This window comes from Schistocerca piceifrons, chromosome 8 (genome assembly GCF_021461385.2).
Source record: "Schistocerca piceifrons isolate TAMUIC-IGC-003096 chromosome 8, iqSchPice1.1, whole genome shotgun sequence".
In the NCBI taxonomy this organism is placed as follows: domain Eukaryota; kingdom Metazoa; phylum Arthropoda; class Insecta; order Orthoptera; family Acrididae; genus Schistocerca; species Schistocerca piceifrons.
In genome coordinates, this window is record NC_060145.1 from 66358861 (window position 1) to 66385350 (window position 26490).

The 26490-nt window shown below is 45.4% G+C and overlaps 1 protein-coding gene across 1 annotated transcript in view; it reads left to right on the forward strand.

Annotated features, from left to right (window-relative positions):
• Window positions 1-8853: 8853 nt before the first annotated feature.
• The window catches only part of LOC124712080 (UDP-glucosyltransferase 2-like), a 67440-nt gene continuing 49803 nt past the window's right edge, over window positions 8854-26490 (forward strand). Inside the window, exons 1-2 of the mRNA XM_047242376.1 lie at window positions 8854-8871; window positions 19290-19518. Of these exons, the coding sequence (XP_047098332.1) occupies window positions 8854-8871; window positions 19290-19518 (247 nt within the window). The remainder of the gene's footprint in view (window positions 8872-19289; window positions 19519-26490) is intronic.

Consider the following 26490-nt stretch of genomic DNA (forward strand, 5'->3'; position numbering starts at 1 on the left):
ACTAAACTAAAGTAAGTGTGTTCGCGTATTATTTAACTGTTTATTATTGACATTGTCTGCTTACTACGCTGTGTTGCACGGGATCAGTGGGGAACGTCTGATTTACACTGGACAAACCTGCCGTTTTGTATGCTCAAGATATCCAGTTACTTCAAATAAATGGGCTAACACGGTCTTACCAGCAGATCTCCGGTCTTCCCCACGTGATCACCGAAAGTTAATAATTATTACAAATGTTTCCAGGAGATCGACTGACAATTTTCGTCGCACCGAGACTTCGAAATTGCTTCACTGCCTTATGGAATTTAAGTTAAGCTCAATTTAATCAGGATAGAACCGTATTGAACTGTGTGAATGTGATAAGCCTGCTTTGTCAATGAAAATTCCCTTGATATACGCATGTTTTTACTATCCTGATCAGTGAAGCTAAATCAGGCCGGTGTGAGAGAGGTTTTTAAATTTTAGATCACACACAAAAAATATTAAAACTTTCTTGCTGCACCGTACTCTGACATGCACCAACACACCTCTGCGTATGTGGACTGCTGCCAGCACCACCGTATGACGACTGCAGGTCAAATACACCGCTTGATCATGCCCCGAGGTGACTTAAACCCGCAAACCGCACACCAGAGCGTTGTTTCACCATGTATTAGCATTATCCTTAATTTACGAGCATGAGTGTAGTTCAAAGCAAAGCACCTTGTTTTGTATTATCGCAAAATAGGGGGAGAGAGTATTCAAATATTTTTCAAATGGCTCTGAGCACTATGGGACTTAACATCTGAGGTCATCAGACCCCTAGAACTTAGAACTACTTGAACCTAACTAACCTAAGGACATCACACATATCCATGCCCGAGGCAGGATTCGAACCTGCGACCGTAGCGGTCACGCGGTTCCAGACTGAAGCGCCTAGAACCGCACGGCCACAACGGCCGGTGGGAGAGAGTGCCACAGATATGATATGATAGTTGGGGTGGCAATCACTAAAACAAAGGCGTTATTTACCGCGGTGAGATCTTTTCACGAAATTTCAATCGCCTACTTTCTCCTCCGAATTCGAAAATATTTCTTTACGCTAACTACATAGGGAGAACTTTCATCTTAATTCGCTCTGAAAGATTTAAGTGTTCCTTTTTCCTAAGCGCTGTTCCAGAGTGGAATGGTAAAAAAATAGTGTTACAGTAGTTGCTGTGCAGTAAGTGGCCCGCATCAGATGGGGCTGACGGAGGGAATCGATGTAGTTGAAAGAAAGGGAGCTTGTTTTGTATTATCACCAAATAGAGGGATACGATATGCGAATTGGAGGGGCAGTCACTAAAAGGCGTTATTTACTGCGGCGAGATCTTTTCACGAAATTTCAGTCACCAAATTTCTCTTCCGAATGCAAAATATTTTTTGACCCCCACCTACATAGGGAGAATTGTCATCGTAATTGACTTTGAAAGTAAATGTTCGTTTTTCCCATGCGCTGTTCGAGAGTGGAATGGTAGAAAAATAGAATGAAAGTGGTTCGATGAACGTCTGCCAGGAAATTTAGTGTGAACTGGAGAGTAGTCATGCGGATGTAGATGGTGCAACTCAGAAGTGACAAGTGATAGATAAAAATCCTAGGAGTGGCCTGGGGTTGAACCTGTGACTTTGGATTTGTAGTTACCACTGAATCGAATTACATCAATCTTTTGATGCTTTAGGAATACACGCAAGCAGAAAACGAGTAAGCGTATGGCTGCAAAAGTGTTTCGCGTTTCCATTCAAGTCTCTCTTTTGGAAAAGCAGGTCACTAAATTCATATATAATCGTAGATCCAGATGTAAAGGTAGATTCCGTCTCCCTGGATGCCCGAAACGCGTTCGACGGCGCTGCACATCGTCGGCTCCTAATGGAGACAACAGCGTGTGGCTTACGGAAAAAGAATAGGGATGGGAAAAACTGGCTGGTTCAAACCGATATCGGTAGTTAAGTTCTGAATATTCGGTATTTTTCGGTTTTTGTTTTGTCTCGTTTATAACAGGTGTTTCTTTTAATCTTTTACTAGTAACCGAGTAAAATACTCGAAATATCAATTCGCCACAGCAGTAGCGCTAAATTTTTTCGTTTCTAAATAAACCTTTTTTTTTTAAGGAGCAATTTTTATTCATAAAGTTTGCATTGATTTTAAATACTGCATTATTATAGAAAATGGGGAAAGTGATCAGTGCTATCATAATAACAGTCCTGCAAACGAGGAATAAACACATGGTATAAGAATTGCTACAGTACTGCTGAGACCGTAACGTCCCTGTTGCTGTTTGTCGTGGCTTAGGGTACATCTGCATGTGCAGCGTGCAATGCTCGCCGCCACCTTTTCTATACGGGAGTTTCTCACTGTCGTTGCCGGACATCCATCTACGTCTACATTTATACTCCGCAAGCCACCCAACGGTGTGTGGCGGGGGGCACTTTACGTGCCACTGTCATTACTCCCCTTTTCTGTTCCAGTCGCGTATGGTTCGCGGGAAGAACGACTGTCTGAAAGCCTCCTTGCGCGCTTGAATCTCTCTAATTTTACATTCTTGATCTCCTCGGGAGGTATAAGTAGGGGGAAGCAATATATTCGATACCTCATCCAGAAACGCACCCTCTCGAAACCTGGACAGCAAGCTACACCGCAACGCAGAGCGCCTCTCTTGCAGTCTGCCACTTGAGTTTGCTAAACATCTCCGTAACGTTATCACGGTTACCAAATAACCCTGTGACGAAACGCGCCGCTCTTCTTTGGATCTTCTCTATCTCCTCCGTCAACCCGATCTGGTACGGATCCCACACTGATGAGCAATACACAAGTATAGGTCGATCGAGTGTTTTGTAAGCCATCTCCTTTGTTGATGGACTACATTTTCTAAGGACTCTCCCAATGAATCTCAACCTGGTACCCGCCTTACCAACAATTAATTTTATATGATCATTCCACTTCAAATAGTTCCGCACGCATACTCCCACATATTTTACAGAAGTAACTGCTACCAGTGTTTGTTCCGCTATCATATAATCATACAATAAAGTATGTAGAGTGCTACGAGCCCTAATCTGGAAATGTTTTTACGAAATGATGCACCGTTGAGCTGCAATGTTTCATTTGCTTTGAAAGATTAAAGATTTGTCCGCCATTTCTATGAAATAGTAAAGAGGAAGAAACTATAGTCACAGTAATAAATTAAAAACTTACCAGTTCGTTCACGGTATAGAACAAAAATAGAAAGTTGGTGTTCTGCTGCCTGTGTCTACATAACATGCCTTTATCCGCTTGCAACACTTGGAAACGGACAAATTGGCACGAGAAACAGAGTTCTTGAACCTTAGTTTTCATCCTTCAGCACTGACTATTCGTAATTCCCAAATAGTGGTATGACCCCCGATTACAACATCATTTTTGAGCAGAGTTTCAATTAATTAGGATCGACAGGAGAATACTTGGAGATTTTTTTGTAGTATTCGACCACAGGCAAGTTTTCTTTATTTGCCTGCTTAGTTTAATACTTTGCTTCTATGTATCTTTGTTCGATTTCAACGTTTATCAAGGAAATAATAGGAATAAAAACAAAACATCGTTTATTACATAAACCGGTTATTTTGAGTGGCCTTAACACTCAGGTTAAACAGATGTAATAACAATATAAACGAAAACCGGTTGTTTCCAGAATAACGGCCCCAGAACGTGGAGGGATGCGTAGCACATTGTTGGCGAAGATGAGCACTGAGAAGATTTCGGTGCCAGGACTCCCCCGACTGCGCGCCGTCCGCTTGTGACGTCACTGGCAGGTAGATCGAGGCCAACGAAAAAGACTCTCGTTGGCCTCGCAGGTAGATAAGCGCACGCCTGTGGACGTCAGTGGAGGCTTGAGACAGCAGGTATCTTGAACCGTTACAAGAGTGCGTAAGCACGAATTCCATGTGAGTAGTGCGCAGGCGTGGACTGGCTAGCCGCTTGACGGCGGGCGCACACGGTAGACATTTTGTCGCACAACTGTTAACGTCTGTCCCATAGTCTGTACAATGATCCGTAGGGTAACTCACGGAGCCACAGGACGACGACGAAACCTTTCAGTGGCTCTGCTGGCCGACAGGTGCTGTCTGCGCTTGTCTCCACTCCCACAGATCAGTACCACCCGTCCACACGGACAACAGTTTAATTGCAGAAGCAGACTCATATTTAAATTTTAGCAGGTGACAGCAGGTCCCAGAAGTGTGTCTAACTCGTTAAATTGCAGGGTGTTACAAAAAGGTACGCCCAAACTTTCAGGAAACATTCCTCACACACAAAGAAAGAAAATATGTTATGTGGACATGTGTCCGGAAACGCTTACTTTCCCTGTTAGAGCTCATTTTATTACTTCTCCTCAAATCACATTAATCGTGGAATGGAAACACACAGCAACAGAACGTACCAGCGTGACTTCAAACACTTTGTTACAGGAAATGTTCAAAATGTCCTCCGTTAGCGAGGATACATGCATCCACCCTCCGTCGCATGGAATCCCTGATGCGCTGATGCAGACCTGGAGAATGGCGTATTGTATCACAGCCGTCCACAATACGAGCACGAAGAGTCTCTACGTTTGGTACCGGGGTTGCGTAGACAAGAGCTTTCAAATGCCGCCATAAATGAAAGTCAAGAGGGCTGAGGTCAGGAGAGCGTGGAGGCCATATAATTGGTCCGCCTCTACCAATCCATCGGTCACCGAATCTGTTGTTGAGAAGCGTACTAACACTTCGACTGAAATGTGCAGGAGCTCCATCGTGCATGTACCACACGTTGTGTCGTACTTGTAAAGGCACATGTTCTAGCAGCACAGGTAGAGTATCCCGTATGAAATCATGATAACGTGCTCCATTGAGCGTAGGTGGAACGAAACTAAAATGAGCTCTAACATGGAAATTAGGCGTTTCCGGGCACATGTCCACATAACATTTTTTCTTTATTTGTGTGCGAGGAATGATTCCTGAAAGTTTGGCCGTACCTTTTTGTAACACCCTGTATATTATACTCTCCCAGAGGTGTGTCTAACTCGTCAAATTATATTACACTCGTGCAGAAATAACAGAAGAATCTCACCGTGCCTCGGCAGCATGCCGCACTGTGCGTCGTTCGTTACATCTACATCTTCCTGATTTAGGTTTTCCGTGATTTCCCTATATCACTTCAGGCAAATGCCGGGATGGTTCCTTTGAAAGGGCACGGCCGATTTCCTTCCCCATCCTTACCTAACCCGAGCTTGCGCTCCGTCTCTAATGACCTCGTTGTCGATGGGACGTTAAACACTAATCTCCTCCTCCGTTACATCTACATCTACACTCCGCAAGCCATTTGACGGTGTGTGGTGGAGGGTACCTTGAGTACCTCTATCGGTTCTCCCTTCTATTCCAGTCTCGTATTGTTCGTGAAAAGAAGGATTGTCGGTATGCCTATGTGTGGGCTCTAATCTCTCTGATTTTATCCTCACGGTCTCTTCGCGAGATACGTAGGAGGGAGCAATATACTGCTTGACTCCTCGGTGAACGTATGTTCTCGAAACTTCAACAAATGCCCGTACCGAGCAACTGAGCGCCTTTCTTGCTGAGTCTTCCACCGGAGGTTATCTATCATCTCCGTAACGCTTTCGCGATTACTAAATGATCCTGTAACGAATGGCGCTGCTCTCCTTTGGATCTTCTCTATCTCTCCTATCAACCCTATCTGGTACGGATCCCACACCGGTGAGCAGCATTCAAGCAGTGTACGAACAAGTGTACTGTAACCTACTTCCTTTGTTTTCGGATTGCATTTCCTTAGGATTCTTCCAATGTATGTCAGTCTGGCATCTGCTTTACCCACGATTAATTTTATATGGTCATTCCATTTTAGATCACTCCTAATGCCTACTCCCAGATAATTTATGGATATAACTGCTTCCAGTTGCTGACCTGTTATATTGTAGGTGAATGATAAAGGATCTTTCTTTCTATGTATTCGCAGCACATTACACTTGTCTGCATTGAGTTTCAATTGCCATTCCCTGCACCATGCGTCAATTCGTTGCAGATCATCCTGCATTTCAGTACAATTTTCCATTGTTACAACCTCGTAATATACTACAGCATCATGCGCAAAAAGCCTCAGTGAACTTCCGATGTTATCCGCAAGGTCATTTATATATATTGTGAACAGCAACGGTCCTACGACATTCCCCTGCGGCACACCTGAAATAACTCTTACTTCGGAAGACTTCTCTCCATTGAGAATGACATGCTGCGTTCTGTTATTTAGGAACTCCTCAATACAATCACACAATTGGCCTGATAGTCCATATGCTCTTACTTAGTTCATTAAACGATTGTGAGGAACTGTATCGAACGCCTTGCGGAAGTCAAGAAACACAGCATCTACCTGGGAATCCGTGTCTATGGCCCTCTGAGTCTCGTGGACGAATAGCGCGAGCTGGAGTTCACACGATCGTCTTTTTCGAAACCCATGCTGATTCCTACAGTGTAGATTTCTAGTCTCCAGAAAAGTCATTATACTCGAACATCGTTACGATCAACATAAAATCTCTCTGGTTTTCTTTTCAATTAGAGGGAAGTCATCTCCTGACTGCGTATAATTTAATTATTTAATTATGACTTTTGCGGTTGTTTAGCCGCCTAGTGTAACTCTTTTTATTTGACGCCACTTTGTCGAAGTGATGACACCACAACTCCCAGTCGCCGAGCCGATTAAATCTACGACCCGGTCGGGATTGGAACCCGGGCCCGGCTGCCCGCTGCTCGGGCCACTCACCTAAGGACACGAGAAAACACAGGATCTTCCACATTCTTATGTTTCATTCACCCATACGGACAGATTTATTCCATCTTCCTGACGTTTAATAACGGCGCAGTTTAAATCAAAACTTCTTCTTCCGATGTGGCGTGCAATTCTCTTTAGAGGGTACCGTGCCTCAATCGGTAAAAACGGTACCCTTATAGGATCACTTCGTTGTCCAGTTGCCTGCCTGTCTGTCTGTCCGAGGGTGTCAGGAACCCTTTTTTCTCAGCAACGGACTTATCAAGTTGAAATTTATGTTACGTATTGATTGCTACTATCCCTTGGTGGTGTAAAAAATTTAAGCTTGCAAGTAAATGGAGCCAGAAGACGCGGCAATTTATGTAATATATTTTGATACTCGCAAACTCACTCATCAAAGCCTTTAGTGTACTCACCGTTGACATAGAATCTTGAAATTCAGCAATAAGCAAGATTTCACAGTATAAGTAAATGAAAAAATCCGAAAATTTTTAATTTGTGCTTGTATCGCATGAAAAAAGTATTTGTTTATCGTTGGTTATCCATCTGCCTGTCCGTCTGTTAAACCCCTTTTTCTCACGAATTACAACAGCAAAAGCGAAATTACACAAAAAAGTACTTAAAAATTAAAATTGAAACATTCTCGAAAGTCGTTGAATACCAGGGGCCGATATCTTGCCATTATCGATGTTGATAAAAGATAAGAATAAAAAAAATCGATTATCGGGATGGATGAACTATCTATATACATAATTAAGTTTTTACGGAACCCTCAGAAGGCGAATTCTATTCGCATTTGGCCATTGTTGTTCCCTTATTTCTTTTTTTTCTTTTTTTGTTTGTTTTAAAAATATGTGGGTACTGTCTAGTTCATAGGCATTTCACTTTCTGACTTCTTCCAAGATTGTATCCAGTGGAAGGTGAACAGATTTTTGCTCGTAATTTCTTCCTTCCCCTGTTGCTCGAAGCGTCAATGACCCACATCACTCTTATGAACCAAGTGTGTCGACTAAAAGGAAGAGTAACAGGTTCCAACCATGAACTCCTTCACTTTGATCCCAGCTGGGTAAAATCCATTTACATTATTTTTTCCCTGTGTTTTCATATGCCGTTTACCGGTTGATTTTTACATACAAGCGGCGTTGAAAATGGTACCAACGAAACGAAAGTTTACAGTTACAAGTGTCACCATACCGGTGACCGAATTTTCGTTCCATTAGTACAACTTGCGACACATCTCAAGCCGATGAATGAATCATTACTGCCGGCCGGGGTGACCGAGCGGTTCTAGGCGCTTCAGTCTGGAACCGTGCGAACGCTACGGTCGCAGGTTCGAATCCTGCCTCGGGCAAGGATGTGTGTGATGTCCTTAGGTTAGTTAGCTTTAAGTAGTTCTAAGTTCCAGGGGACTGATGACCTCAGATGTTTAGTCCCATAGGGCTCAGACCCAATTGAACCATTTTTTTTAATCATTACCCACCGTTTCAGTTACTTCTCTCCATGAAGCGAAGTCACTGACTTTTTTGATACTCTACTTCGTGCTACACTAGTTAGATATCGGAAATATGCTGGAAACCCTGAATAATGTGTACTTTCCTCGAAGCTGTGAAGTCACAGAAGAGAGCAGTTAACAGCAACCTTTATGTCACGAGATGCGTCGATTTGTCCTTCATGCCGCCGAAGGGCTGACACCTGATTGAATACTGTGTTACACAGATTCTCATGTTTTCTTTGTTGTCTTCGCCACAATTTCTTCTGCCTTGGAAGGATGCGCTCTTTTAACATACCTCCCAAACCTCTTGTAGAGTTTACGTCAGTGTTGACATACCGCATACGTACGGAGTCAATTAAGATATCACCGTGCGTCACAAGTAAATGAGAGCGACTACGTTCGCGCATGCGCACTACAGGAGTGGCGCGAGGTATATATGCTACCTCTAGCTGTTGTATAATACGGTGGTTAGTCACCCGTTGATCAGCGCGTGTGTTGTCAACAGTTGCGGCGGTGTGGATACGGCTGCGTGGTGCCTCGCTGTGTGCTGCCCGACATGAAGGTCCACGTGCAGGTAAGTAACAGAGGCTGTCTGACTCACTGCTGCTTCACACTGACGGCCATCTGTCTTTAGCGAAAATAACACCAAAACACTGAAGAAACACAATTCGCCTCATTTCCAAGCTTACATCTGCCTCTACATACATAAGGAGCATGGTAGACTGCACTCTATGTTGTTGTTGTTGTCGTCTTCAGCCCAGAGACTGGTTTGATGCAGCTCTCCATGCCACTCTATCCTGTGCAAGCTTCTTCATCTCCCAGTACCTACTGCAACCTACATCCTTCTGAATTTGTTTAGTGTATTCATCTCTTGGTCTCCCTCTACTATTTTTACCCTCCACACTGCCCCCCAATACTAAACTGGTGATCTAATGCCCTCAGCATCACCCGACTTAATTCGACTACATTCCATTATCCTCGTTTTGCTTTTGTTGATGTTCATCTTATATCCTCCTTTCAAGACGCTATCCATTCCGTTCAACTGTTCTTCTAGGATCGTATTCATGAACACGAAATTTTTGTCGTTGTTTAGCGTAAATACACACACACACACACAAAACAACAGCTGCATACTGAATTCCAACCCGGGTTTTGTTCTGAGTCTCTAGTAAACTCCACCACAGATACCTCTTCATAATAAGTCAAAAAATGATTGAAATGGCTGTAAGCACTATGGGACTGGAAGCGTGTTTCTACACTACTGGCCATTAAAATTGTTACACCACGAATATGACGTGCTACAGACGCGAAATTTAACCGTCAGGAAGAAGATGCTGTGATATGCAAATGATTAGCTTTTCAGAGCATTCACACAAGGTTGGCGCCGGTGGCGACACCTACAACGTGCTGACATGAGGAAAGTTTCCAACCGATTTCTCATACACAAACAGCAGTTGACCGGCGTTGCCTGGTGAAACGTTGTGATGCCTCTTGTAAGGAGGAGAAATGCGTTCCATCACGTTTCCGTCTTTGATAAAGGTCGGATTGTAGCCTATCGCGATTGCGGTTTACCGTATCGCGACATTGCTGCTCGCGTTGGTCGAGATCCAATGGCTGTTAGCAAAATATGGGATCGGTGGGTTCAGGATGGTAATACGGAACGCCGTGCTGGATCCCAACGGCCTCGTATCACTAGCATCTTCTCCGCGTGGCTGTAACGGATCGTGCAGCCACGTCTCGATCCCTGAGTCAACAGATGGGGACAACAACCATCTGGACGAACAGTTCGACGACGTTTGCAGCTGCATGGACTATCAGCTCGGAGACCATAGCTGTGGTTACCCTTGACGCTGAATCACAAACAGGAGCACCTGCGATGGTGTACTCAACGACGAACCTGGGTGCACGAATGGCGAAACGTCATTTTTTCGGATGAATCCATGTTCTGTTTACAGCATCATGACGGTCGCATCCGTGTTTGGAGACATCGCGGTGAACACACATTGGAAGCGTGTATTCGTCATCGCCATACTGGCGTATCACCCGGCATGATGGTATGGGGTGCCACTGGTTACACGTCTCGGTCACCTCTTGTTCGCATTGACGGCACTTCGAACAGTGGACGTTACATTTCAGACGTGTTACGACCCGTGGCTCTACCCTCATTCGATCCCTGCGAAGCCCTACGTTTCAGCAGGATAATGCACGACCGTATGTTGCAAGCCCTGTACGGGCCTTTCTGGATACAGAAAATGTTCGACTCCTGCCCTGGCCAGCACATTCTCCAGATCTCTCACCAATTGAAAACGTCTGGTCAATGGTAGTCGAGCAACTGGCTCGTCACAATACGCCAGTCACTACTCTTGATGAACTGTGGTATCGCGTTGAAGCTGCATGGGCAGCTGTACCTGTACGCGCCATCCAAGCTCTGTTTGACTCAATGCCTATGCGTTTCAAGGCCGCTATTACGGCCAGAGGTGGTTGTTCTGGAGACTGATTTCTCAGGATTTGTGCTCCCAAATTGCGTGAAAATGTAATCACATATCAGTTCTAGTATAATATATTTGTCCAATGAATACCTGTTTATCATCTGCATTTCTTCTTGGTGTAGCAATTTTAACGGCCAGTAGTGTACGATTATCAGCACTTCATTGAGCTAGAACGAGATGGTGTGATAGAGCTACGAGAAGCTGGATGTTGCTTCTTCAATACTGCTGAAAGACTTGGCAGGAATGTAGCCGCTGTACACGGTTCTTGGCAGCAGTGGTCACGAGACTGCAATGTCACAAGAAGACCGGGCTCAGCACGGCCACGTGGCACTACCGAGAGGGAAGACGACCGTGTTTGGGGTATGGCTGGCGCATCATACTGCATCTGCAGCGGCAATCTGAGCAGCAGTTGGTATCACAGTGACACAATAAACTGTTACAGTCGGTTACTTCAAGAACAGCAGCGTTCATTCCACTGACCGCAAACCACTGCCATTCGCGACTTCAGTGGTGTCAAGCCAGAGCTGAATGTAGGACAGTTTGGGAGGTCTGTAGTGTTTTCTATTGAAAGCTTATTCTACCTCTGTGCCAGATATGGATGCGTGTTAGTTAAAAAATAGACCATTTGAGGGCCTGCAACAACCTATCTGATTGCTAGACACACTGGACCTACACCTGTAGTTATGAGGTGTGGTGTGATTTCGTATTTCAAGTGGAGCACTCTCGTGCTTGTCCCATGCACCCTGACTGCAAATTTGCACGGCACTCAGTTGATTCGACTTGTTTGTGCTGTCATTTCTGAACAGCATAAATGGTTCAAATGGCTCTGAGCGCTATGGGACTCAACTGCTGTGGTCATAAGTCCCCTAGAACTTAGAACTACTTAAACCTAACTAACCTAAGGACATCACACACATCCATGCCCGAGGCAGGATTCGAACCTGCGACCGTAGCGGTCGTGCGGTTCCAGACTGTAGCGCCTTTAACCGCGCGGCCACTCCGTCCGGCTCTGAACAGCATACCACTGGGTGTTTTCCAACATGCACTACAGAGTGTCAACATATTGACTTGGCGTGCCCGGTTACCTGATCTGTGTCCAATTGAGCACGTATGACACATTATCAGACGACAACTCCACAAACAGCATTAACTGTTCCGGTATTGACCAACCAAATGCAACAGTCCTGGAACGCCATCCCAAAAACTGACATCCGTCACCTGTACAACACAATGCATGTACGTTTGCATCTTTGTATTCATCGTTCTGGCGGTTACACCGGTTATTAATGTCCAGCATTTCACATGTACAGTGTCTTATCTAACGCTTACGTTAGCCTGTGGTCTTGCAATCGCTTAAAATGTTACCTAGACAAATGTATTCCTGATATTACATTACCCTACATTAATTCCTTCTTGTGTTTGCGATATGTTTTTCCCTCCTTGTGCTTCAGAACTAACTTACACTTGATTTTGTTCACAGAGCAGATAAAATTAGCAAACAACGTGCTCCTTAAAGTGTACTGCTTATTCTCCTGCGAACTGAATTTCCACTAGCATTGTAAGTAGGCTGTTTAGGTTTTTTTATTGGTAACGCCACCTCTGTATGAAAATCACTGGCTGTGCTGTGTGCAGTCTGTGGCTGCTTTGCATTGTTGTAATACTCGCCATTGTAGTGTTAGGCAGCTGGCTGTGAACAGCGCGTAGCGTTGGGCAGTTGGAGGTGAGCCGCCAGCAGTGGTGGATGTGGGGAGAGTGATGGTGGAGATTTGTAATTTGTCATGAACTGCTATATTTATATATGATGATATCAAGGTAAATACATTGTTTGTTCTCTATTAATATCTTTCATTTGCTAACTATCCCTATCAGTAGTTAGTGCCTTCCGTAGTTTGAATCTTTTATTTAGCTGGCAGTAGTGGCACTCGCTGTATTGCAGTAGCTTGAGCAGCGAAGATTTTTGTGAGGTAAGTGATTTGTGAAAGGTATAGTTTAATGTTAGTCAGGGCCATTTTGAAAGTCAGATTGCGTTGCGCTAACAAAATATTGTGTGTCAGGTTAAGCACAGTTATGTATAATTGTTCAAAGGGGACGTTACAGCATCTGTTTGCCATGTCCGAAAAACGAGTACCACATGGTGGTGAATGGAAGCGAGTGGCAGACTACCAATAAGACACCCCTCAATGGATTAGACTTTCATTCATGTTAATTGCAAAGTTGTGGTTGCTGCTGGAGTGGAGGTCGTTGGTATAGTGAGACAGCCTGGACAATGGTGTGCAGGCAGTGTCACCCTCTGGCATTAGAAGGACCACGTGGTCGACAATACGAATAGCATCAGCAGGACGGAATTGGCAGCAATGTGACTAGGCAGCATCACCTGCTGACATAAGAAGGACCACCAGGGCAGTGGTGTGCATAAGCACCATCAGCCACTGTCATCAGCAGGACAGCCTGGGCAGCGGAGTGCATAGGTAGCACAACCCACTGGCGTAAGCAGGGCCGCCTGGAAAGAAGTCTGCGTAGACAGAGTCACACCCTGGCATCATAGGCACTGCCTGGGCAGCTGTGTTTATGGGCAGCGTCACCTGCTGGTGTCAGCAGGACCACCTGGGCAGGAGTTTGAATAGGCAGTGTAGTGTCACCTGCTGGTGTCGGCAGGGCCACCTGGGCAGCCGTGTGCGTAGGCACCATCACCCCCTGTTGGGCAGCAGTGTGCATAGGCAGCACCACCTGCTGGCATCAGCAGGACGACTGGGCAGCAGTGTGCATAGGCACTGTCAAAAAAATGGCTCTGAGCACTATGGGACTGAACTTCTGAGGTCATCAGTCCCCTAGAACTTAGAACTACTTAAGCCTAACTAATTTAAGACCAGCACACACATCCATGCCCGAGGCAGGATTCGAACCTGCGACCGTAGCGGTCGCCCAGCTCCAGACTGTAGCGCCTAGAACCGCTCGGCCACCCCAGCCAGCAGGCACTGTCACCTGTTGGTGTCAGCACGCCTGACTGGGCAGCTGTGTGCCTAGACAGCATCACTTGATGGCAGCAGCAGGAATGCAGTAGCTGTCAGGGACTGTGTGCCAGGGACAGTGAATGGCAGCCAGGTCCAGGCTGCATGCCTGCCTCAGACCATGGAATACAGTATATGGAACGATGCTATTCAAACCATAGCTCACAGCCTGTTCGACATCAAATGCATTTGCTGCCCTGGGTGTTGGTCAGCGACTACTTGGTCCTCGAGGTCTGGAGTGCAGAGAGAGGGTAGTCTGGCAACTACCAGTCTGGACTTAAACATATGTCCCACATGTGAGGTGGATGCCCTCAGACCCACTAGGTGACTCAAATTCAGATGCCAAGTAACCCTGTACAGTCTTCTGCACAAGTGGATGCCTGTAGCTTCTCTAGCCTAATCCAGAGTACGTGGCTACCTGCATCACTGTGAACTTCGTATGGTCTTCAGCTCGACCTTAAGGATGCCACTGGCAGCGTAGCTCAGCATCACCTACACAGCTATATATCAGCCGTGTACATCCCAGCACACTGAGAGAGGGAGTGTGAGATTCAAATACTACACTCCTGGAAATTGAATAAGAACACCGTGAATTCATTGTCCCAGGAAGGGGAAACTTTATTGACACATTCCTGGGGTCAGATACATCACATGATCACACTGACAGAACCACAGGCACATAGACACAGGCAACAGAGCATGCACAATGTCGGCACTAGTACAGTGTATATCCACCTTTCGCAGCAATGCAGGCTGCTATTCTCCCATGGAGACGATCGTAGAGATGCTGGATGTAGTCCTGTGGAACGGCTTGCCATGCCATTTCCACCTGGCGCCTCAGTTGGACCAGCGTTCGTGCTGGACGTGCAGACCGCGTGAGACGACGCTTCATCCAGTCCCAAACATGCTCAATGGGGGACAGATCCGGAGATCTTGCTGGCCAGGGAAGTTGACTTACACCTTCTAGAGCACGTTGGGTGGCACGGGATACATGCGGACGTGCATTGTCCTGTTGGAACAGCAAGTTCCCTTGCCGGTCTAGGAATGGTAGAACGATGGGTTCGATGACGGTTTGGATGTACCGTGCACTATTCAGTGTCCCCTCGACGATCACCAGTGGTGTACGGCCAGTGTAGGAGATCGCTCCCCACACCATGATGCCGGGTGTTGGCCCTGTGTGCCTCTGTCGTATGCCGTCCTGATTGTGGCGCTCACCTGCACGGCGCCAAACACGCATACGACCATCATTGGCACCAAGGCAGAAGCGACTCTCATCGCTGAAGACGACACGTCTCCATTCGTCCCTCCATTCACGCCTGTCGCGACACCACTGGAGGCGGGCTGCACGATGTTGGGGCGTGAGCGGAAGACGGCCTAACGGTGTGCGGGACCGTAGCCCAGCTTCATGGAGACGGTTGCGAATGGTGCTCGCCGATACCCCAGGAGCAACAGTGTCCCTAATTTGCTGGGAAGTGGCGGTGCGGTCCCCTACGGCACTGCGTAGGATCCTACGGTCTTGGCGTGCATCCGTGCGTCGCTGCGGTCCGGTCCCAGGTCGACGGGCACGTGCACCTTCCGCCGACCACTGGCGACAACATCGATGTACTGTGGAGACCTCACGCCCCACGTGTTGAGCAATTCGGCGGTACGTCCACCCGGCCTCCCGCATGCCCACTATACGCCCTCGCTCAAAGTCCGTCAACTGCACATACGGTTCACGTCCACGCTGTCGCGGCATGCTACCAGTGTTAAAGACTGCGATGGAGCTCCGTATGCCACGGCAAACTGGCTGACACTGACGGCGGCGGTGCACAAATGCTGCGCAGCTAGCGCCATTCGACGACCAACACCGCGGTTCCTGGTGTGTCCGCTGTGCCGTGCGTGTGATCATTGCTTGTACAGCCCTCTCGCAGTGTCCGGAGCAAGTATGGTGGGTCTGACACACCGGTGTCAATGTGTTCTTTTTTCCATTTCCAGGAGTGTATTTATGTGAAGCAGGTTGGCTACTGCTTTCCCGTTGCCATCACCTTAGCCTGGAAGCCAACACAAGTCAGTGGGGCATGGTTGTGTATGTTGTTCTTAGCGTAAGTAAATTTCCAATTTACCACAAGTCAGTGACGTTGCCACAACGTGCAGCAATAGTGAGTTCACTTGGGCTGCTTTTCTCATTCGGTAAGCTTTTTTGGATGGCTTGTCATAGCTGAAAGGTGTCCCAACTTCCCTTTTTCAGATGCGGTGGCGGCTGTATTTCCTATCAGCGGAATACTGAACAAGCATTCGTGCACTCTGAATACGTCTTCTTACCTCATACTGTGTGGTCACCATAATGACCGTACCACTCTCCATATTATGTCATTTTGCTGTATTGGCGCTAGGCAGTTTAATGCTCCAGACTAAACCGTTGCCCAACACTTCATCTTATTCTTACAATAATTAACTATTTTGCAGATTATTATTTTTGTAGCTACCCAACAGGATTTGCTCAAGGGATCAATTTTTTTCTGGAGCGGAAAAAAATCTGTTCGCGTTTATTTTTTTATTTTCAGTGTCATCCCGACATTATTGATACATGAATAAAAATAACTTACCTTTATTTCGTAAGTACTAGGATGTGTTGCGTTTAATCAAAAAATGTTCAAATGTGTGTGAAATCTTATGGGACTTAACTGCTAAGGTCATCAGTCCCTAAGCTTACACACTACTTAACCTAAATTATCCTAAGGACAAACACACACACACACATGCCCGAGGGAGGACTCGAACCTCCGCCGGGACCAGCCGCACAGTCCATGAATGTAGCGCCTCAGACCGCTCGGCTAATCCCGCGCGGCTGCGTTTAATCATTAGAGGATGTAATCAAAAACCGTTAAATGAAAAAGGTGGCACTCACATAAATAATATCAAATTATGTACTTCGTATATTTGCTAACCTTTCAGGTATAAAGTAATTTAGCTCAAAGTCCCAAGTGACTGGAAAAAGGCACATGTGACTCCTGTATGCAAGAAGGGTAAAAGGATGGGCCCACAAAATTACAGACCGATATCCTTAAAATCGGTATGTTGCACAATTCTTGAACATATTCTCAGTTCAAATATAAAAAAAATTCCTTGAGACGGAAAAGCTTATGTCCAAGAATCAATACGGTGTTAGAAAAAATCACAGATGTAAAGTTCAGCTTGCCATTTTCTCACATGATATCCTGCAAAATAACGCATGAATGGCAACTGGCATATTCAATATTCCTAGATTTCCGTTATGCATTTCACACCGTGCCTCACTACAGACTTTTAACGAAGGTACGACCGTCTGGAATAGGTTCACAGATATGTGAGAGGCTCAAAGGCTTCCTAAGTAACAAAACCCCAGTGAGTTTTCCTCGATGGCGACTGTTCATCAAAGACAAGGGCATCGTCTGGAGTCCTCCAGTGATGTGTGATAGGACCGATGTTATTTTCTATATACATAAACGATCTGGCGGAAAGGATGGGGAACAATCTGCGTCTGTTTGCTAATGATGCTGTGATGCATGTGAAGGTGTCGAAGTTGAGTGACTGTAGGAGGATATGAGATGACTTCGACAAACTTTCTGGCTGGTGCAATGAATGGCAGCAGGAAATGTAGAAAAATACAAGTTAATACAAATGGTTCACATCGCTCTGAGCACTATGGGACTTAACTTCCGAGGTCATCAGTCCCCTAGACTCAGAACTACTTGAACCTAACTAACCTAAGGACATCACACATATCCATGCCCGAGGCAGGGTTCGAACCTGCGACCGTAGCGGTCGCGCGGTTCCATACTGTAGCGCCTAGAACCGTTCGGCCACTCCGGCCGGCCAAGTTAATACAGATGAGTGGGAAAAACAAACTCATAATGGTAGAATGCACCATTATTAGTGTGCTGCTTGACAGAGTAACGTCGATTAAATATCTATATGTAACGTTGCAGAGCCATATGAAATGCAACGAGCATGTAAGGTTTTTAGTAGGGAAAATGAATGGTCGACAGTTGGGAGAATTTCAGGAAACGGTGGTTCATCTGTAAAGGAGGAAACTAGTATGACCCATTCTTTAGTACTGCTTGAGTGTTTGGGATCCGCACCAGGCCGGACTAAAGGATTACATCGAAGCAGTTCAGAGTTGGGCTGCTAGGTTTATTACCGGAAGATACGAACAATGTGGTGTCACCGCCAGACACCACACTTGCTAGGTGGTAGCCTTTAAATCGGCCGCGGTCCGTTAGTATACGTCGGACCCGCGTGTCGCCACTATCAGTGATTGCAGACCGAGCGCCGCCATACGGCAGGTCTAGTCTAGAGAGACTCCCTAGCACTCGCCCCAGTTGGACAGCCGACTTTGCTAGCGATGGTTCACTGTCTACATACGCTCTCATTTGCCGAGACGACAGTTTAGCATAGCCTTCAGCTACGTCATTTGCTACGACCTAGCAAGGCGCCATATTAAGTTACTATGTCTTCTGAACAGATAATATTGTGACTCATGTACCGTCAAGAGCGACGTTCATCATTAATGGATTAAAGTTAAGTATCAAACTAATTACGTACGCTTTCTGAATTCTAATTCCTTGTCATGTTCCAGACCTCACGTCAGTATAGTCCTTCCCTCCTCACACCAGCCTGCGTGAGCTAAAACGCGTGCCTTTCGGCCTCCTCTAGTAACACGGTGTTGGCCCTTCTGCCAACACAACAAACAACGCGTTAGTCTTACATAGATGCTTCGGGAACTGAAACGGGAATCCCTGGAGGAATGGTGACATCCCTTACGAGGACAAGCCGACTGAAAAACGATTCTACTGCCGTCAACGTACATTTCGTGTAAGGACCACGAAAATAAGATAAGAGAAATTACGGCTCAAATGGAGGCAAACAGACCTTTTTCCCTCGCTCTCTTTTGAGTGGAACAGGAAAGGGAATGACCAGTAGTGGTAGAGAGTATCCTCCGCCATGCACCGTACCGTAGTTTGCGGAGTACGTATGTAGACATAAATGTAGACTTCATTTTGCAGCAATACAGTACTCCGTCACCAATTCCTTCATAGCTTCGTGATTACAGCCCCTAACTGCCTCAGCGTCAAATTGGACGTGTTTTGCATCCTGACTCTCGTCTTCTTCTGTGGCCCCCGTAGTCACCTGGTTTAACACCATGTGATTTCTTCGTGTGGGCTTATGTCAAAGACTCTGTGTTACTGCCTGAGCTGCCACTTAATTTGGAAGAGCAGCTAGCAGTCGCCACTTCGCAAACAGCATGAATACAGTGCACCTGTAATGTGACTTTAAAACTCTGGAGCGTGCTCTAGCCACTCATACATGTCTGTTTCCTGTGCATCTGGTAGTCTTTGGGTGGTCAGTCCCTGAAACCCTGAAGAAACTTGTGAATAAGCCTCTACTGCACTCCCACTGCTTTGTAAGTGACCCATAGACAACGAGTGACGGGCTGCGACAGAGGCCTCAGTGAGGATGTGACGGTGTTGCAGGTGGCGGCGCTGGTGTCGGTGATGGTGTGGTGCTGCCTGCACGCAGTCCGTGGCGCCAACATCCTGGCCGTGTTGCCCTGGGAGGGCCGCAGCCACTGGATCATGCACCGGGAGCTGCTGGTCGAGCTCGCCCGTAGGGGCCACAACCTGACCGTGATGACGCCATTCCACCAGCCGGGCGATCCCTGGGAAGTCATCCGGACCCACGCCCCATTCGTAGAGGGTGGCAGTGAGTTCCATCTTCCCTCACGTGCCGTTCGGGGCTGCCCGAAATTGATTCTGCTGACTCGCTAACGTTCTTGACTCCATAAGAAAGACGGCTTGGTCGTTTATTTCGAGCTTTTACACACACCAAAAAAAGTTTTGCATCACCCCGGTTCCCAGAACTCCTGAAGATAGACGTTGACTGTGGGTATTGTATCACAGACACAATTCCTTCGACTGTTCAGAGACGTCATTAAACCCGCCTAAAGATCTAAACAACTATGCATGAGCAGCTCTTATTAGACAGAGGGGATCCGACAGCCCATCATTTCCAGTCATTCCATCGGGAAGGAGGTACACACCTCAACCATGCCTAGAAGGTTAATACGGCAGTTCGATCGCGTCCACATTGTTACTTGTGCTAGGAAGAGCTCTCAACAAGGGAAGTGTCCAGGCATCTCGGAGTGAACCAAACCGATGTTGTTCGGACGTGGAGGAGACACAGAGAGAGAGGAACTGTCGATGACATGCCTCGCTCAGGCCACCCAAGGGCTATCACTGCAGTGGATGACCGCTACCTATGGACTATGGCTCGGAGAAACCCTGGCAGCAACGCCACCACGTTGAATAACGCTTTTGGTGCAGCCACAACACGTCGTGTTATGACTCAGACTGTGCGTAAAAGACCGTATGATGCGCAACTTCTCTCCCGACGTCCATGGCGAGGTCCAACTTTGCAACCACGACACCATCCACCGCGGTACAGATGGACCCAACATGCGGAATGGACCGCTCAATTAGCATCACGTTCTCTTCACCGATGGGTGTCGCATATGCCTTCAACCAGACAATCGTCGGAGACGTGTTTGGAGGCAATCCGGTCAGGCTGAACGCTTTAGACACACTGTCCAGCGAGTGCAACAAGGTGGAGTTTCCCTGCTGTTTCGGGGTGACATTATGTGGGGCCGACGTACGCCGCTGGTCGTCATGGAAGGCGCCGCAACGGCTGTGCTATGAGAGAGTGCCATCCTCCGACCGATAGTGCAACGATATCTTCAGCATATTGGCGAGGCATTCGTCTTCATGGACGACAATTTGCGCCCCCACCGTGCACATCTTCCTTTAGGATAACGACATCGCTGGACTAGAGTGGCCAGCATGTTCTCCAGACATGAATCCTGTCGAGCATGCCTGGGATTGAAAAGAGCTGTGACCCAACAACCACTCTGAGGGATCTACGCCGAATCGCAGTTGAGTAGTGGGACAATCTGAACTAACAGTACCTTGATGAACTTGTGAATAGTATGCAACGACGAATACAGGCATGCATCAACGCAAGAGGACGTGCTACTGGGTATTAGAAAACCGGTGTGTACAGCAATCTGGACCACCACCTCTGAGGGTCTCGCTGTATGGAGGTACCAGTGCAATGCTTGGGTTTCATGAGAAATAAAAAGGGTGGAAATGACGTTTATATTGATCTCTATTCCAATTTTCTGTACAGGTTCCGGAACTCTCGCAACCGAGATGATGCAAAACCTTTTTTGATGTGTGTAGATATGTCTGCAGTCGTTACAGTTTGCTCGCAGTACTGTGTCCATTCGGATTCGTAACATTCAAAATGGATTTTTAGCGAACAGTTAAAAATGTTTTGCAAGTTTTCAAACCCAATAGTCGCGTATTAAATGGATCAACAAAACTTCTCATTGTCACCAGAGCGTCGTTTGCTGTACAAGATTCTGTGACGCTTTTGTTTTGAAGCGTGATATTTTTTCGGTGTATGATAGAGTAAATATCTGTGAAATAATTGACGTACCCAGGTTGCGTATGCAAATGAGATGTGTAAAACACTTCGGAAAATTGCCAGTAACATCTGATTACTATGGCGACCGAGACTTTCAGAACAGAGAGTCCAGTCATTGAAAACAATGTAAGACCCGAATTGAAGAAGGCTCCAAGATCAATCAAAGAGGTTCTCCTTCAAACGAGACTGCTTCAAAAACACTCATGTGTCTTATCTTCGAATATTTCTTAAGCAAAGGGATCCATATCAAATAGGGTTAATAGGAGACACAAACCAACCTTAGAGCTGGCTTACCCAGTTTAACGTAGACTCCCCGCCCTAGTGCAACACGCCACTTTTCGCGGTAAAAATTCGTTGCCAGAAAATATAGCCCTCAAATGGAATTGAACCCCTGACCTCCAGAATAGCAGTCAAGTGTCTACCGACTCAGTTGCCGAACCCACTGTGCAATACTAGTTATACCCAGGCATACAGCATTTTACTGGTGTATGAATCTACACTGCGCAACAGAATTCAAGGATCAGTTTTAGAAAACCTCTAATTGTCTTCCATTGTGAAGCAACAGTTTGAAGTGTGGATCAGAGGTGTCTACAACGTTCCTCTGTAAATTTTTTGTACGTCCATCCTTTTGACTGAAAGTCTGGTGAGACTAAGGCCATTGACTGCTGTGAGAAAATGAAATGTGGTGAAGATGATTCCATTGCGATGTAGAAGTTTTAAATTTCACTCAGAGGTGTGTACAACCTTACTTTGTAATTTTTTTTGTATGTATCCTTTTGACTGGAAGTCTAGGGGGGGACTACGGTCGTTCACTATTGTAAGGAAACGAAACACCTACAGCCGTCCTTATGACCTTCTTTATTGTGTAGCTGCCAGATTCGGCATTTCAGTGCACCACCTCCAGGCCTTAGTTGATGCTGAAGAGGTTATCACGATCAACATATACGATGCACCAGCGGCCAATATAAGTGGTTTGCGCAAACTGACTGCGTCTGTGATGTCTCCCCGACTATCAATCAACCCAGGTTGGTAAGACGACATCACATTTACAGTTGCGTAAACCAGTTATATTGGCCACTGATGCATCGTATAATGGATCGTGATAACCCCCTTCAGCACTGAAGCTCAGAAAGTGGTGGGTACACAATAAATGACATCGCAAGGACGGCTCTAGATGTTTCATTTTTTTACAATCCTCTGTAATGGTGCAAGAAAACGAGGCGCCCTTAGACGTCACCCTCAAGAGCTCGACGGCACAGCAAGGTGTCAACATTTCCATTTTTTTTATAAGTCATCAGTTTTCAGACTGGCTTGATGCGGCCCGCCACGAATTCCTCTCATGTGGTGCCAACCTCTCATCTCAGAGTAGCATTTGTAACCTACGTCCTCGATTATTTCCTGAATGTATATAATCTACAGTATATACCTTCTACAACACCCTTTAGTACCATAGAAGCTGTTTCCTGATTTCTTAAAAGATGTACTGTCATCTTATCCCTTCTCCTTTCAGTGTTTTCCACATATTCCTTTTCTCGCCGATTCTGCGGAGAACTTCCTCGTTCCTTATCAGTCCATCTAATTTTCAACAGTCTTCTGTAGCACCACATCTCGAGCACCTCGTTTCTCTTCTTTTCCGGTTTTCTCAGACTCCGTGTTTAACTTCCATGCGATGCTTTGCTCCAGAGGTGCATTCTCTGAACTTTCCTTTTCAAATTAAGACCTATGTTTGATATTGTATGTTACCCATCTTTCGCTATAGCTTAAATTCCTATGAATTTCGAACGTCTTGTATCATTTTACATTGCCGAACGCTTGTTCCAGATCGACAGATTCTATCAATCAGTCTCGATTTTTCTAAAGTCTTGCTTCTATTACCAAGTGTAATGTCAGAACTGCCTCTCTGGTCACTTTACCTTTTCTAACACATCCTCAGTTTTCTTTCCCAGATAGTAAGTCGTATGCGCACTAAATTTGGTTCAAATTGCATGAGTGCTCTCGTATCGTGCTCTTCGTGCTACTTCTCCTTACATCCCCACCCTTAGGAGTTAAATGCCCTCGAATTATCACCCTTTTCACAGTCCCATTCCACCCTTAAAAAAGATAGTGCTTGTTTACCCACAGTGCATTTTTCCCTGCATAATAAACCGTGAACGTACCAGGTGTGGTTGAGACTGGTCCAGGCGTTAAACAGTTACACCACTTTCTCTCACCATCACAAATAGGGGCGCTAGCAATGAGAGGAAGTCGTCGTGGATCGCTTCAAACCACTCAGAAGACCGATTAAAAAAAGAGATCTTCCCTATCCCCACAGTAACTGTCCCCTGGTATTAAGTCACGGTTATGACTAACTAGGTTAAAATTTGCTCAGGCACTCCATTGCTAGTTGGAACATACACATTAGCCTGTCTCTTATTTGGAATTATTTTAATTTTTTTATTATTTCTCTTGCACTAATCCCCACCCCCTTTTGGTTCCACTCGATGTAGAAATGAGCTGTGTGAATACTGGGCTCATAGAGAGGGACGTCAAGCTCATGGGAGATTATAATATATTAATTACATACAACGAGACACAGAGACGATATCTACTTCAGGCAGTATCCGGGTACAGATTGGGTTTTCAAGATACTGATAAGAGACTTTCTCAAACGACAATAATTGTAATAGAACATCTGATTTCTCTTGCACTACTCCCCCTGCCCCCCTCCCCTTCATTTTGGTTCCACTCGATGTAGAAATGAGCTGTGTGAATATAGTTGTATGAGCAACGTTCTGGGAACGCTTTATTTCCATGTTAGGGCTCAGTTCTACAACTCTCCAACACATTAATCACGGGAAACACCACCGAGCGAGGTAGCGAAGGTGATAGCACACCGGACTCGCATTCTGCAGGACGATGGCTCAAATGCGCGTCCTCCCATCCTGATTTACAATTTCCATGATTTCCCTAAATCGCTTCAGGCAAATTCCGGAATAATTACTTTGAAAGGGCATGGCCGACTTCCTTCCTCATCCACCCAAAACCCGATAGATGACCTCGCTGTTTGCTCCCCTCCCTAAAACCATCCAACAAACGGGAAACATACAGGAAAAGATCGTATCAACACCGTGTGAAACACTTTTCATAAATTAAATATTCGAACTGCCCTCCGTTAGCAAGGATACATGCATCAACCCGCTGTCGAATTGAGTCCTTGATGTGCTGATGTATACCTGGAGAACTGCGTTTGTTTTCACGGCCTTCCACACTATGGGCACGAAGGCTATGCTAATCTTCGACTGGGGTTCTGTACAGAGGCGCTTTCAAATGCACTCGCAGATAAAAGTGTATTGGGTTTATGTCCGCAGTGCGCGGAGAAATAGCGGCTGGTCAACCTCTATCCATCCACAGGTCAATTAATCTACTATTTAGAAGCCTAGGAACACTAAAGGTGAGATGAAGAGGAGCTCCTTCATGTATGAAGTACATGTTTTGTCGCACATTTTCCAATAGAAAAGGTACAGTATTCCCTAAGAAAGCAGTGTAAGTTTGTCCCGTATGGCTTGGGTGGAAGAACAAGAGGCACTAACAGTCACCAACAATGCTGACCCGAACGTTAGCAAAACATCTTTGTTAATAACGTTGTTGCACAATTTCGTGAGCGTTTTAGAAGGCCCATACGTGCTGACTGTGAAAATTTACAGTCTGATTGTAACAACAACGACGCTGTACTATTGTACATATAAGTAATTTTTTTCTTCTGATTTTTCGATAAACTTGTGTAATTGATGTTCTGATTTCATTTCTTTCTTGTTTCATGTCATTATGTTAAGAAAATTGTAAATAAGTTTCAATGTGAATATTAATGTTTATGTCAAATGTGAAGCAATATTGTAATAGAATTGAAATGTATCAAATGTTGAAACTGTTGTAAGATGTTTAAAATTGTAACTGTGCGTCTGGTCCATACGTAGGCAATGTGTTAGGTTATGTAGAATGCAAAACCTCGGGTGAATACCCGGTCTGTCAGAGAGCGGTAAAAGGTGGATGGCAGGCGAGCGCGGGAAAATGCACGCGGGGACTGCATGGCACAACGGGCTCAGTGGTAGTTGGGGTTTGACACTGGTTTGAGCAACACCTTCTGGAGCGAGGAGGCTCTCCTGGAAGACATAGCTTCACTGAGCCTCGAGCATGCCGTTCCAACGCCCACGCAGCATGGAAAAATTCCATAGGCACTAAATGGAAAGGTATTGCGACGCTAAGAAGAATTAAAGTGCCGATACGTCAAGAGCCATAGCTGTGGTTGTATGTGTGCTCTGTGCCTCGTCATCTCGCCGCCCGCCAACCGTCCCATCGATACTAGCAGGTTGAAACTTTTAGTACTGTATTGGTATGGGTCAGAGAGTGAACTGTGTTTGTTTGGTGCAATAATAACCTAAATTTTACCAGAACTTTTCCATCATTTAATTATCTTCACGACTAACCTAGACAGGGTCCTTTCCAAATGTTGTGCAATACGAGTATCCTAAAATGAAAATTAAAATTTGTGTTAATAATAATTATTTACAGAACTAGCTATGTTAGAATGGTGTTTAAATAAATGTTTTGTTAATGAACCAGTAAATGAATAACGAAGGTCTAACGAAGTTGAAAGATACCTTTAATATTGATATAGTAATGAAGTTTATTATTTCGAGACAGATATAAAGGTATTTAAATGAGCAGTAAATAAGATGAAAAGAGTAGTAACTTATATACTGGAAATCTTGAACGCATAATAAATTCAGTCATCATTTTTTTTAAATACAGCGGTCATAACAGTTTCAGGGTCCCCCCTCATTCATTTGAATTCTGATGTGTTCTAAATTGGTTTGACCAGCAAAAGTTAAAACCAATATAAAAGTCAAAATTTATCAGTGTTTTCTCTTTATCAAAATTGATATTTTGTGTGCGACACGAAAGTGCTATTTCTTGGGTAACCTATGCCCGATTTTAATCAGATTAATAGACAGTATAAAGTTCTGTAGTATACATTATAGTGTAGTGTTATGTATTCATGGTTTTCCATAGCAGTACAGAACTTGAAACTATCAGTTCAATAGAATTTTTGGTTCTAAAATTCTACTATATTATGCAGTGTTACTACTTGTTGTTTTGCATGAATATATACCAACTTGTACGGGGAAAAAATGGTTCAAATGGCTCTGAGCACTA